This window comes from Suricata suricatta, chromosome 8, assembly GCF_006229205.1.
Source record: "Suricata suricatta isolate VVHF042 chromosome 8, meerkat_22Aug2017_6uvM2_HiC, whole genome shotgun sequence".
In the NCBI taxonomy this organism is placed as follows: Eukaryota; Metazoa; Chordata; class Mammalia; order Carnivora; family Herpestidae; genus Suricata; species Suricata suricatta.
In genome coordinates, this window is record NC_043707.1 from 65,409,868 (window position 1) to 65,425,058 (window position 15,191).

Consider the following 15,191-nt stretch of genomic DNA (forward strand, 5'->3'; position numbering starts at 1 on the left):
TCATATTAATGAGTGTTTATTATGTGCCCAATATTTTATAGTTTTATCTCCTAATGTTACCTAACTGCTTCAAACAGCAAATACACAGTCCAGCTTAGGATATAAAATGCGATCACAGAAAAGATTTATGTAGAAAACCAATTTTTCATTACAAATTAGGGAACCAGAAACTGGAGTCTTGAAGAATACACAGAACATGAACAAGTGAAGAGGGCATTCCAGGAAGAGGGAATGTGTTCAGAGACAAGACAATGTGAAAGGGAACAGTGTGAAGTTGGTAACTTAGTTGGTATGTAGAGAATCAATTTACAGGAGATGGGTAATGGGGAGAATAGACTGGAAAGACAGACTGGGGCCAATTGTCAAGAACCTGTAGGCCAAACACCCTAAAGCATTCACCTATTTAAGCCTACTCCTTAAGCTCCCTTGATCAAGAAAAATAGTAAAGTGAGCACACGTTAGTGTATTGTGCTAATAATGCCTTGGTGTGAATATTCTGAATATGCTGAAGTCACTAAGAAAATGTCTGTATTAGCTAGGAAGACAAACAAACAAACTTAGGAGATGGCCGCATTTGCTCTGAATCAGTGAAAACATTTAAAAAAAGGCAGCAATGTAACTTAGTTCAAATGTTCACACAGCTGCATATGCTTTATGCTACCTTTAATATTAAAGAGCACATGAGCAAAGAACAACCCTATTTCAGTAAATTTTTTTTCACAAAAATTAGTGCAAGGGCCATAATTTGCACATGTGCTCTACATTCCATCTGTCAGTAAGATTCTTGTCTTGCTCCTTTCTTGGTGTAATTTTGAGCTACTCAGGAGTGTTTTTTCCCTCTAATGCTAATAGCATTCTTGTAAGTCATCTGGGGCACAGCTGAAATTCTTTTCACAAGTTCCTAGGTGGTACTGATGCTGCTGGTCCATAGACCACGCTTTGAGTAGAAGGCTACACAGAACAATTTTAAATGACTGGAAAAATTTCAGCATACACTATGTGTTGAATGATGTCACTGATTAATTTTTACTTTCTCTGGGTATGTAGAAGAGGTGTAGTCACATAGGAGAAAGTTTTGGCTCACAGGAGATGCAACTTTAAATTTTTTTTTTTTTTTTTTTTTTTTTCAAAAGCAAAGGGCATTTATTATTACGGCTTAGGCTCGCCCGGCCTACGTTCGGTCTCACAGCCTTCACCAACGCAGTGGATCTGTGCTGAGAGCCTCAACTTTAAATATTAAAGGTGTATAGTGCTGTGACATCCGCAACCTTCTCTCAGGTGGTCTGGCAAAAAGAAAATTTGCACACAGGGTTGCTATTGGGTGGGTGCGTGTGCACATGTGTGTGCAGAGAGTGATGAAGTGGATGTAGATAAAATTTAACAGACAGTGAAGGTGAAGGGTTTGCAGATGTTCTCTGTACTATTCTTTACATATTTTTGTAGGTTTAGAATTTTTAAAAATAAATTTTAAAATTAATAAATCAATTAAAACTAATAAATAATAAAGCCCAAAAAATTTACTACTATTTGGGATTTATTATTTGAATAAGAAGCTTGAGAGTCTAAATTTCACTGGATAAGCATCATTCACTTTATACAACCCACTTATAAATACACGTCATTAACTGGACATGAATGACTGAAATCAAAACAAAGATGCTGCTTGTTGAACCAAAGAATCTCCTCAGGAGTATAGTCTGGGGGTAACTAGGTGTGCACCTTTCTCCAACAAAAGCAGCTAAGTTCTTTTTTTGTTGTTTATTTTTTCCAGTTTTGACTTTCCTTGGGGAAAAAAAAATCCAGAATGGATTATAAAAGCAAATCAAAAGAATATAAATAAACAAAACCTCTAAATCTAATAAGCACCTTCTCAATTTTCTATTTATCAACAGGTAACATAATTGCTTTAATTTATTGGTTTCTTGTTACCTGCTCAGAATTTTCCCATCAATCTTCTAGTTCTCATTAATCAAACTTTCGTAAGTGACATAACTTTAAATTGATTCTTATAACTTTTGTGGAGGTAGAATTTGTGATTTCATTAGTTTGTATTTCCTTGGATAATAGTTGGATTGCATTTTTCAAGAACTTATTGATTATAAGAATATATTCTTTGATCCATTACTTTAAAAACAAAATTCAAAATTTTTAATGCAAAGAACAAATTAACGTATGTAGAGGCACAAAGCCAAAAGTCAAGAAAGGAAGGTAGTAATGATATATTTAGGGAGAACTAGATTTCAAATATCCTGTTGTTACTACAAATATCCAGTATGTCAGATTTGGTATAGTGATATGAACATTGCTTCTATATTTTTTCCTCATGTTGACATTTGCCCAAATAACATCAAACCTATTAAAGCTATTAAGGGAATAAAACCCAATATCATAATTTAGTCTCTTACTGATTTTAATATCTGGTTATTAAAATATGGAAATAAATTACTAGATGATTGGCTAGATGTGTCAGGTCATTTAATAAACAGGATTTAAGTGGCAACATAGATTTTATTTAATGAAATTATTTCACACCTACAACTTTTTTACAGTAATGACTTTTTCATGTTAATGATCTTGGAGGTTATTTTTACATCAGGAGATGAACTGACATGCATTAAATGTTAAAAGTTTTGGAGAACACTATATGAAAGTTATAATTGTGTTTACATGGGCATACTAGGTCACAAAATGGATTAAAACCAAGAGTTCCAGGCAAAAATTACACTGGATTTTTAAAATATTATTTATATTCAAGCTATATATGACAGAATAACAGCATGTTTGGACCTATTTTTAACACTAAAAATTCAAAAGAAAAGTACTAAATGTACAGTAATTACTTACTAAACTTTGAGTAACTGAGTATATGCTAAGTATATGTACTTCATTTCATTTACTTCTCACACTTGACCCTCTTCCAGAATATTATTATCTGTATTTTACAGATGAAAAAGTTAAAGTTCAGAGAGCTTAAAAAACCCAGCCAGGGTTAAAGTCAACTAGCACGCACTCTGAAATCAGAATTAAAAATCAAGTCAGTTTAGCTCCAAAGCCCATGCTTTTAACCATGACAATGAACCAGCCAAAAAACTGTATTTTATCTAGAAATTCTGATTTTATCCCCTAATTAATCTTATAGCAGAACTAGTTAAAAAAATAAGCAAAACTGGACTACTTGTAGATTCATCTTCCTTCACTTTCTGTTAATTCTTTACTGGTAATGTTAATAAGCAGCCACTGTTAAAAAAACATTTTTTGTTAAAAAAGAAACCTTTCTTAAGGCAAAAAAAAAAGTAGGGGTTAAACAATCAAATAACTAAGATCATAATTCACACTGAAGAAAATATACTTACAGAAACTAAGTTCACTGACTTAGGCAAAATCTTTACCTGCTAATTTTTGTCTGAATAGTTTTTACAATTTATAGAGAAAAGTAAAAAAAGCTACAGGAATGTCTCCATTTAAGAAGTTTAAAAATTGAGCATACTGGCCTTGATTGTTTCTTCAGATACTTGGTTCTGTAATGCTCTCAAAGCTTCATCTTTCTTAATGTTTTCCTTTTCCATTTCCTGAAAACACACAGATTGGTAGCCAAAATATAAGTACATGCATAGCTATCTTAATTTTAGCATTACTAAAATAAGTATTACTAAAATCACTGTTAAGCAATTGATTTAATTAGAACTAAAGGTAGGTTACAAAAACAAAGTATCAGTCAGCTTTTAAAGAACACTTTTACAAAGATGATTTACCCCTTTGCTTTCTGTCAGAAGTCTGTCTAGTGATTCAAGATGATGTTGTTTACATATTATATCTTGCTGCAAAATGGACATAGTCTTTTCCTGTTCTTTAAATTGTTGGTCTTTTTTCTCTAGTTGAGATTCAAGCTAAATGTAAAAACAGGATCTATTAATTTCATGTAATTTTTTATAACTATGAAACATTTTAAATATACAGAAAAGAATATAACACTCCTATGTTAAATTACTACCGAAATTACATACACTTTTGCATTTTGCTAAATTTCCTTCAGTTTCTCTCCCTTGCGAGAAGAAATGAAAACAAATGGCCAGGTCTTATTCCTCATCAGTATAGCTAATTTCCTCACTCATCAATACAGTTGACCTTTGACCAACATAGGTTAAACCACACAGGTCCACTTACATGAGGATTTTTTACACTATACGACTATAAGTGCATTTTTACTCTTTCTTATGATTTTCTTAATATTTTCTTTTCTCAGGCTTACTTGACTGTAATAATATACTATATGATACCTGCAACCTACAAAATATGAGTTAGCTATTTTGTTTTCAGTAAGGCTTCTGGTCAAGAATAGGCTGTTAGCAGTCAAGTTTTATGAGAGTCAAAAGTTAAATGCAAATTTTTGACTGAGCAGGGGGTTGGTGCCCCTAACCCTTATGTTATTGGAAGGTCAATTCTATTACTGAAATTGGTCTATCATTGTCTGGTATGTTTCTCTCACACATTTTTTTTTGCTTTTACTACATATGTAGGTCTATGAACAATATGTAATGTATTTTGGTTTTGAAAATTTACACGAACGATATTAATACAATACTTCTGCAAGTTTTAGCAACTTGGTTTTTTCACTCATTATTGTTTTAGCTAATTATCCCTGGATATTTATCCATGCATGCATATGTGGATCTAGTTCTTTTTTTTTTTAAGTTTATTTATTTTGAGAGAGAGAGAACGTGTGTTCACACAAGCTTGGGAGAAGCAGAGAAGGAGGGAGAGAGAATCCCAAGCAGGCACAGAGCCTGACGTAGGGCCTGATCCCATGAACCGTGAAATCATGACCTGAGCTGAAATCAAGAGTCAAAAATGTAACCAAGTGAGCCACCCAGATGCCCCTACTTCACTGTTTTTTTTATAACAGTATAGCATTCCAGTGTAACAACAAACTACAGCTGTCTTCTACTCAAGAACAGTCTGATACTCTATTTTTCACCATCACAACAATGTTACAATACACCCTGTGTAATGTCTCTTTATGTTACTCTCTTTAGAATAGACCACCTAGAAGTGGACTTTCCACATTTCCAATTTCATTAGATATTTCTCTTCAATGTGCATCAAAATGAATGCTTTCATTAAAAATACATAAGATTCTTGGGGCGCCTGGGTGGCTCAGTCAATTGAATGTTCAAGTTAGGCTCAGTTCAAGATCTCATGGCTCTTGAGTTCAAGCCTCACACTGCTCTGTGCTGACAGCTCAGAGACTGGAGCTTACTTCAGATTCTCTCCCGGCCCCCCCCCAAAAAAAAGACCCTTAAAATTTTTTTTTAAAAAGTAAGATTCTCATTCCCACAACTTCATCAATAATTGGTGTTAACAGACTTTCAAGACTTTTGTGAAGACAAGATAGGAAATTACTGATATGTGCATATGCATATATATATACATATATATATACATATTACATGACATGTACAAAAATTATGTGATCTACATAGACTAAACACATGCATACATATATAATAAAAATATAGCAGAACTAAGGTAATTACAAAATATAAAAACCAAGGAACTTTGAAAACACTCAAAGGAAAATAATCAAACAACAAATCAGAGGAAGAGAATAAAGATGGAAGAAAAGTGAACAGAGCCTAAAGGACCAGTTGGACACCATACAAGATCATATGAGGAGGAGAGAGGAAAAGGGACATTAAGAATATTTGAAGAAATAATGACTGAAAGTGTCTAAATTGAATGAAAGATATGGATATAAACATCCAAAAATCTCAACTCTAAGTAAGATGAACTCAAAAGGGAACACCAAGACACATTATAATCAAACTTTCAAAAAGCAAAGAATCTTGAAAGCAGCAAGAGATGAATGAATAATCACATACAAAGGATCCACAATAACCTTATAAGCAGATTCCCATGAGAAATTTTGAAGGCCCAAAAACATGTTGATATACTGAAAACAACAACAACAACAACAACAAAATGTCCATCAAGCATCGTATTATCTAGCAAAACTGTCCTTTTGAGGCAGAAATTAAGACATTCCCAGATAAATAAATGCGGAGGGAGTTTGTGACCACTAGATATGCCTCACCAGAAATGCTGAAGGGAGTTCTACATAGTGAAATGAAAGGACACTAGACAGTAATTCAAAGCCATATGGGGAAATAAAAATTCCAATAAAGATAACTGCATGGGCAATGATAAAAGCTAGTATTATTTTAACAATGGTTTGTAATTGCAGTTTTTGTTTTCTATTGGATTTAAGAGACTAACATATTTAAAGAAAAAAAACAATCAGGGGTGTGCCTGGGTGGCTCAATCATTAAGCATCTGACTCTTGATTTCAGCTCAGGTCATGATCTCACAGTTTGTGAGTGTGAGCCACTGTGCTGACAGTGTGGAGCATGCTTGGGATTTTCTCTCTCCCTCTCAATCTGCCCCTCCCCAGCTCATACTCTCTCTTTCTCTCTCTCAGAATAAATAAACTTTAAAAAAAATTATAGAAAAAGGGAAAAAACTAGTGTAAAAACTAGTATTACTATAAATTTGATTTGTAATTCCAACTCTTCTACATAATTTAAGAGACTAATGCATTTGAAAGAATTATGAGCTTATATTTTAGGGCACACAACATATAAAGAAGTAATTTCGTGACATCAACAATAGAAAGAGGCAAAAATGGAGCTGTGAAAGAACCAAGTTTGTGTATGTTACTGAAGATAGACTGGTATAAATTCAAATTAGAATAATATAACTTTAGAATGTTAAATGTAATACCTATGACAACCACACCAAAAAAATAGCAATACAAAATTCATAAAAGAAAATGAAAAAAGAATTGGGGCGCCTGGGTCAGTCAGTTAAGCATCCGACTTCGGTTCAGGTCATGATCTCATGGTTTGTGGGTTCAAGCCCTGCGTTGGGCTCTGTGCTGACAGCTAGCTCAGATCCTGGAGCTTGCTTCAGATTTTATATCTCCCTCTCTCTCTCTGCCCCTCCCCCTCTCAAGCTCTGTCTCTCTCTGTATCAAAAATAAAAAAATAATAAAAATAAAAAGAATACAGTAATGTAGGAAAGGAGGGACAAAAAAGCTATAAAGCATATAGAAAACAAATAACATGATGACAAAAGTAAATCACCCCCATCAGCATTTACTTTAAATGTAAATAGATTAAACTCTCCAATCAAAAGACAGAGACTGGCAGAGTGGATAAAAAGACATGATCCAACTATAGTTCACCCTTGAACAATACAAAAGTTAGGAGAGCTAGTCCCCTGTGCAGTAAAAAATCTGTGTGTAACCAATGGGCGCTTGGGTGGCTCAGTTGGTTGAGCATCCAACTTTGGCTCAGGTCATGATCTTACGGCTTCTTGTGAGTTCGTGCCCTGTAATGGGCTCTGTGCTGACAGCTCAGAGCCTGGAGCCTGTTTTGGATTTTGTGTCTCCCTCTCTCTCTGTCCCTCTCCTGCTTGCATTCTGTCTCTGTCTCAAAAATAAACTTAAAAAAAATTTTTTAAAAAGAATTTGGGTATAACTTTTGACTCCACAAAAACGTAACTACTAACAGCCTGTTAATCAAAGTCTTACCAATAACATAAAGAGCTGATTAACACATATTTTGTTACATGTATCACATCCTTATAATACAGCCAGAGAAAGAAGTTATTAAAATTATAAGGAAGATAAATACATTTACAGTACTTCTATAAAAAAAAAAAACCCACAAATAAGTAGACCCATGCAGTTCAAACTCATGTTGTTCAAGGGTCAACTGAATATGATGTCTACAAGAGATTCACTTAAAATCCAAAGATGCAAACATGTTAGAAGTGAAAGGATGGAAAAAGATATTCCATGCAAATAGTAAAAGAGAGTAGGAGTACATACACAAATATCAGATAAAAGAGACTTTAAATCAGAAAAGGTTACAGGAGACAAAGAAAGACATTACATATTACTAAAAGGTTCAAAACAGTAGTGAGATATAACGATTATAAAATGACAGACCATCAAAATATATGAGGTAAAAACTGAAAGAATTGAAGGGAAAAACAGAGGTCTACAAAAATAGTTGGAAACTTCAATACCCCACTCAGAAGACCAGACAGAATATAAGTCAGGAAGCAGAGGACTTAACACAATGAATTAGATCTAACAAACATTAGAGAAAACTATATCCAAAACCATAATATACATTCTCAAGTGGGCAGGGGACATTTTACAGGATAGACCATGTTAGGCCACAAATTGATGTCTCAACAAATTTAAAAGGACAGATATCATACAAAATATATTCTCCAACCACAATCAGATGACATTAGAAATGAATAATGAAAGGAAAATTTAAAAATTCAAAAAACTGTGGCATTAATTAAACAATAGATTTTTAAACAACAAATGAATCAAAGAATTCACAAAAGAAATTAGAAGACACTTAGGAGACAAATGAAAACAAAAACACAACTTACCAAAACTTAAGAGACCTAGCAAAAGTAGTGTGAATGGGTAAATTATTAGCTATAAGTGCTTACATTAAAAAACAAAAAGATCTAGGGAGGGCACTTGTGGGGAAGAGCAATGGGTGTTGTATGGAAATCAATTTGACAATAAAATATTAAATAAATAAATAAATAAATAAAATAAAAAGTCCTGGTTCTCAGGTCACATCCAAAAAAACCCCAAAAAACAAAGATCTCAAATCAATAACTTCAAAACCTAAGGAACCAGAAAAAGAACAAATTAAACCCAAAGCTACTTGAGGGAAGGAAATAATAAAGATTACAGTAAAGATCAACAAAATGGAGAACAGAAAAATAAAGAGTATCAATGAAATGAAAAGTTGGTTCTTGGGAAAAATAAACAAAATTGACAAACCTTTAGCTCAATAGATTAAAAAACAGAGACTTCAAATTACCAAAATCAGAAATGAAAGTGGGGATATTACTGCGAATTATGCAGTAAGAGAAAAACATCATAAAAGAGTATTATGAATAATTATATGCCCACAAATTGAATAATCTAGATGAAATGGACAATCTAGAAATACAAAACCTACAAAGACTACATCATGCAAAAATAGACAATCTGAATGATCTCTACCTGGTAAAGAAGTTCAATCAGAAATCAAAAATCTACCAAAAAAGAAAAGCCCTGAACCTGATAGTTTCACTGGTGAGTAATTTCACCAGTGAACATTTAAAGACTATCAATCTTTCTCCAACTTTTCCAAAAAAAACAAAGGGAAAACACTTCTTTTAAAAAAAAAATTTTTTTTTAATGCTTTTTATTTATTTTTGAGACAGTGCAAGCAGGGGAGGGTCAGAGAGAGAAGGAGATACAGAACCTGGAGCAGGCTCCCGTCTCTGAGCTAAGTGTCAGCACAGAGCCTGATGCGGGACTCGAACCCACTAACCGTGAGATCATGACCTGAGCCGAAGCTGGATGCTTAACGACTAAGCCACCCAGGCACCCAGAGAGAACACTTAACTGATTCGGAGACCAGTTTTAACCTGATACAAAACCAGACAAAGACGCTAAAGGAAAACTACAGACCAATATCCCTTATAATGCCAAAATCAATATAAAAATAATAATCCAAATTCAGCAGCATAGTAAAAGGATTATATATTATAATCAAGTGGGATTTATTCCTGGAATGCAGGGGTGATTCAACATATAAAAATCAGTCAATAGGGGCACCTGGGTGGCTCAGTTGTTTGCGTGTCCAACTGGATTTTTGGCTCAGGTTTGTAAGATCAAGCCCCATGTCAGGCTCTGTGCTGACAGCAAGGAGGCTGCTCAGGATTCCCCCTCTCTCTCTGCCACTGCCTAGCTCATTGCTCTCTCTCTCTCTGAATAATTAAACATTAAAAAAAATCAACGTAATATACCGTATCAAAAGAATGAAGGAAAAACACACACATGATCATCTCATTTGATGCAGAAAAAAAGTTGACAAAACTCAAAACCCTTTCATGATAAAAACACTCAACAAACTAGGAATAAAAGAAAGTTACTTTAATATAATAAAAGCCATATATGGAAAACCCACAGCAGGGTGCCTGGGTGACTCAGTCAGTTAAATGTCTGACTTTGGTTCAGGTCATGATCTCACAGCTCCTGAGTTTGAGCCCCACATCAGGCTTTGTGGTGAAAGTGCAGAGCAGAGCCTGGAGCCTGGTTCAGATTCTGTGTCTCCCTCTCTCTCTCTGTCCCTCCCCCACTCTTGTGCACTCTCACTCTCTTTCTCTTTCAAAAATAAACAAACATTTTAAAAAATTAAAATTAAAAAAAAAAAAAGAAAACCTGCAGCTAACATCCTACTTAATTGGTGAAAGACTGAAAGCTTTTCCTCTAAGATCAGGAAAAAAACAAGGATGCCTCCTCTCACTTTCTTTTTTTTTTTAATATTTATTTATTATTGAGAGACAGAGACAGAGCGTGAGCATGGGAGCGGCAAAGAGAGGAGAGACACAGAACCTGAAGCAGGCTCCATGCTGTCAGCACAGGCCCAATGCGGCGCTTGAATCACGAGATCATGACTTAAGCTGAAGTCAGACACTTAACCAAATGAGCCACCCAGACACCCCTGCCTCCTCTCACGTCTATTCAGCACAGTACTAGAAGTTCTGGCCATACCAATCAGTGTCTATTGACAGATAAATGGAGAAACAAAATGTGGTATATACATACAATAGAAAATCATTCATTTTTATAAAGGAGATAAGTTTTGCAATATGCCACAATATGGATGAACCTCAATGACATTATGCTAAGTGAATTATGCCAGTCACAAAAAAGACAAATACTGTCTTATATGAGGTACTTATGGTAGTCAAAATCATAGGACAGAAGAAAATAGAATGATGGGAGTGGAGGGAGGGGGGAATGGGAGTCATTGTTTAATGGGTATAGAGTTTCAGTCTGATATTATTGGACAGGTCCCTTCGGTTCTTTTTTTCCAAATCTTTTTTCCTCTGTTCCTCAGACTGAGTAATGTCTATTGCTCTATATTTCAAGCTCATGTATTTTTTCTCTTATTAGTTCCACTCTACTATTAAATCCATCCAAATAATGTATTTTTTACTTAGTCTTATATTTTTGGTCTCACAGCTTCTTCTTTACCTTATTCTTACTCTTTACTTTCAACTCAATGGTAAGAGCACTTCTACTCTCCACCAGAGTTTAAGCTATTGATATCTCTTTATACTACTTGCCACTTACTTTTCTAGGTCTCTGTTTCCTCCTCTATTAAAAAAAGAAAGTTGAGCTAGTAATGTTAAGGTTCTTTTCAGCATTCATATTCTAAATATATATCACGTCTACACCAAGAAACTTATTATCTTACCCTTTCAATTTGCTTTTCCATTTCTTTATGCTGTTCAAGATGAATTTTCTTGGCCTTTTCAAAAGCTAAACAAATTTTCTCATGCTCTGTATTGATATTGGTTTCTAGACTTCTTATCTTTTCATTCTTTTCCTACAAATATAAAAACAGTTTAAAATATAACTGAGAACTAGTTTTACATAAAAGTACATAAGTAAAGCATTAAATCTGTCATACTCTATTTTTTGAAGAATCACAATAGTTAATATGTCAAAGATCAAAAAAATTTAAACATATATATAAGACAAAATGGTTATTTAAAAAATTGTATTGAAATGAAAAGATTCAACTATTTTTAAATACTGAAAAGCATATCAAAGTTCACTATTTCCTCCCATACTACTAGAATAAAAATAAGAAATTACAGATAACAACTTGCTATATATAAGCCTAGTAACTTAAAAATACAGAAACAAAAAACGAATAATCATAAGAACTTAGTAGAATGTATCCTTTTCCTATTTGGTATATTGTATAACAGTGATAAGAAAACCAAACATACTATCACAAATCAAGTGCGTTAAAGTCACAGTGAATTTGTAACCACACAGTAATATTTACCATAAGTTCCTGTTCTAGTTCTGCATTTTTTGCAGCAATAGAGGAATAAGCGACTATTTTTTCTTCCAGCTGTTTCTCTAGAGTTAAAAGTTGAGAACATTTCTTTGTCATCTGAAAACACATTGAAATAATTTTTAAAAAATTACTTTTAAAAGTAAGCGGCAATTTAGAAGAAAGATTAGTGAAGGAAAGACCAGGGACTATTCCATCTATATAATATGTAAGTAATTTAATTCTGAGTTCTATGTCCAAATAGAATTACATCCTAACCCATTTCCTTTTTTTTCTTTTATAGTTTATTATCAAGTTGGTTTCCATGGATCCTAACCCATTTCTTAAAAGTAGCTTTCAAGACTGAAATTAGTATAAAAAATGTTAATAGTAGCTATTTCTGGTATTAGAATTATTAATGACTTATTTTCTTCTTTATCCTTTTCTGTACTTTCAACAAGAATTTTGTAATTTAAAGAGTTATTAATCTCAGTACTAGGATATTTTCTAAGTAAGCTGATGACTATAATTTAGATTTACAGGGACTAAACCTACTGAATCAAAATCACTAGGACAGTATCCGGAAATCTACATGTATAACAGGCTTCCCAGGTGGCTCTGCTGTTTGCTATCAAAATCCTCTATTATCACTCCTTTTATTCCAATCACATAATCCAAGTTCTTTACTTGTAAATGTGTGCTAGCCATATTAACATAAATGTGTGTGTGTGCATGTGTGTGTGTGTATGTGTGTGTTTTGAGAGAGAGAGCGAGAGCAAGCAAGCACAACAGGGGAGGGGCAGAGAGAGAGAGGGAGGCAGAGACAGCTTCAGGCTCTGAGTTGTCAGCACAGAGTCTGATGCGCGAATCACATTCACAAACCACAACAAGATCATGACCTATGTTGAAGCTGGATGCTTAACCAACCGACTGAGTCACCCTGGTGCCCTTGGCCATATTAATTTAAACTTGGAAGAAATAACAGACTGCAATACAAAATAAGTTCCACCATATTTGAGACCTGTTAGCCACTAAAGAGTAATATTTTACTTTTAACAGAAGGTTTCCAAATACAATTTTAAAAGAATTTGTAACTGATGTGGTACCATTAATTTTTTTTTAACGTATAAATCTGGACTTTCATATACAACGTTGATAAAACTCTACCTTTTCTCTTATCTCCAAAGTTAGTACATATAAACAGCTAATACAAGCTTACTTCACTTTCAAGTTTGCTAGAGTTTGAAGCTTTCTCCAGCAGCTCCTCTTGTATCAGCTGAAACTGACTCGTTCTGTGGGCCATGTTAACCTTCAAATCGGAATTCTCAGCTTCTATTTGCATCAACTTAGTCCGTAGTTCTTCTATTCCAGAAGCAAGTCGTTGCCTTTCTCTTTCATATTGCTTGCTCACAGAATGCTGATTTTGGTCTTTTATTCTTTCTGCTAACAAACATAAAAGGAAAATTCCTCTGTATAAAACTTAAAGAATAAAAACCTACTTCAATGTTGAAAGATTTAATCATAAATAAAGTTTAATTTCTCATCTGAAGAACACTAAAGGGAATGGAGAATGAGACGTACTTTAAGGAAAAGATAATGAAGGAACATGGTAAGTGCACATACTTTCTATTACTAAGTACATAACAAAGTAGGAATAACTTCTGAATCATTCACTTTTCTAGACTATTCCTTTATACCAAAAAGAGCCCTTCTCCACCTATAAAAATTCCCATATTTTGGGTAAAAAACACTGTAAAAAATCATTGTTTAAAAGAATCGTTGTTAAAAAATCATTGTTTCCTTAAACTGAAATTAACCACAAAATTTCTCCAGATAACTTGACATCATTAAGCACATTTTTATTTATTGTATATATAGATGCAACTTCAAAGGCTGAAGACTGGGAAATCTTCCTACTCTACACTAGCTCATAAGAATTCAATGATGCTTTTTTTAAAATCTACTGAGAGTTATAAAAGGGAGTTGTTTGAATACATCCTTTCTCCATTATAAACATATAAACCTACTCTCACCTAAAAGTAACTTAGCTTTCAGGAATGCTTTAAAGAGGCATAATGTATATGATTGCATGAGAACCCACAGAGGTATGGAAATAAGTGGAGATGCACTCTGCCTTCTGCAAGGGTTGCACAAGTAGCCATTTCCTATCAAGTCTCCATATCCCTAATATTTCGCTTTCTAGGCTATCATTAGCTCTATATTCTTTAATGTAAAAGAACTTACGACGTATTTATCAACATCTCTAATAACTGGCATTCACTCTGCTAATAATGCCATCACTCTCTTCCATATTCTAATCACTTAGATATCTAATTCTCTCTGCTGTCATTCCTCCTGGCAGGAGCCAATCATATTTGACAACAATGATTAAGTTAAAGATACATATGTTAACCAAAAGGGCAACCACTAAGAAAGTAAAGAAGTATACTTAACTAATCAATAGTGAAGATTTTTAAAAAATGAAATAGTAAAATATAATTGATCTAAAAGAAGGCAGGAAAGATGAATAAAGGCCATTAGAATAAATAGCAAAATAAAACCAAGGTGATAAACTTAAACCCAAAAAAGACCAATAGTTGCATTAAATGTGTCTAACCATCCCAATGAAAGAGAAAAAAATGTTAGATTATAAAAGCAAGAACCAATTACATGCTTTATATCAGAAACTCACTCTACCTATAAAAATACAGATTAAAAGGATGAAAAAAGTCATACCCGGTAAACCCTAATCAAACAGAGATAGAGTGGTGATCAGAAAGAAAACAATCCAATTTACAACTGACCCAAAAAGAATAAAATACCTAAGAATAAATTTAAGGAGAGGAAAAATTTGTAAACTGAACACTATAAGACACTGCTGAAACAAACTGAAGACACAAATTAATAGATAATTCGTGTTGGTGGACTGGAAAAATTAATACTGTGAAAATGTCCATACCACCTGAATCTACAGATTTAATTCAACCCCTACCAAAATTCCAATGGCAGAGAGAGAGGGAGACGTAGAATCCAAAGCAGGCTCCAGGCTCCGAGCTGTCAGCACTGAGACTGACACAAGGCTCCAACTCACAAACCACGAGATCATGACCTAAGCCAAAGTCTGACGCTTAACCAACTGAGCCACGCAGGTGCCCCATGGTAAGTGCACTCTTAATACCCTTTTATCTAGTTCATTCTTTCCCCCACTCACCTTCCCTCTAGCAGTACCATATTTGTTCTTCATATTTAAGA

At 33.9% G+C, this 15,191-nt stretch overlaps 1 protein-coding gene across 1 annotated transcript in view; it reads right to left on the reverse strand.

Moving 5' to 3' along the window:
• CCDC18 (coiled-coil domain containing 18) overlaps positions 1-15,191 on the reverse strand; it is an 83,358-nt gene that overhangs the window by 41,480 nt on the left and 26,687 nt on the right. Inside the window, exons 11-15 of the mRNA XM_029945801.1 lie at positions 13,159-13,382; positions 11,949-12,059; positions 11,349-11,480; positions 3,753-3,887; positions 3,492-3,569 (exon numbers count right to left, since the gene is read on the reverse strand). Coding sequence (XP_029801661.1) covers positions 3,492-3,569; positions 3,753-3,887; positions 11,349-11,480; positions 11,949-12,059; positions 13,159-13,382 — 680 coding nt within the window. The remainder of the gene's footprint in view (positions 1-3,491; positions 3,570-3,752; positions 3,888-11,348; positions 11,481-11,948; positions 12,060-13,158; positions 13,383-15,191) is intronic.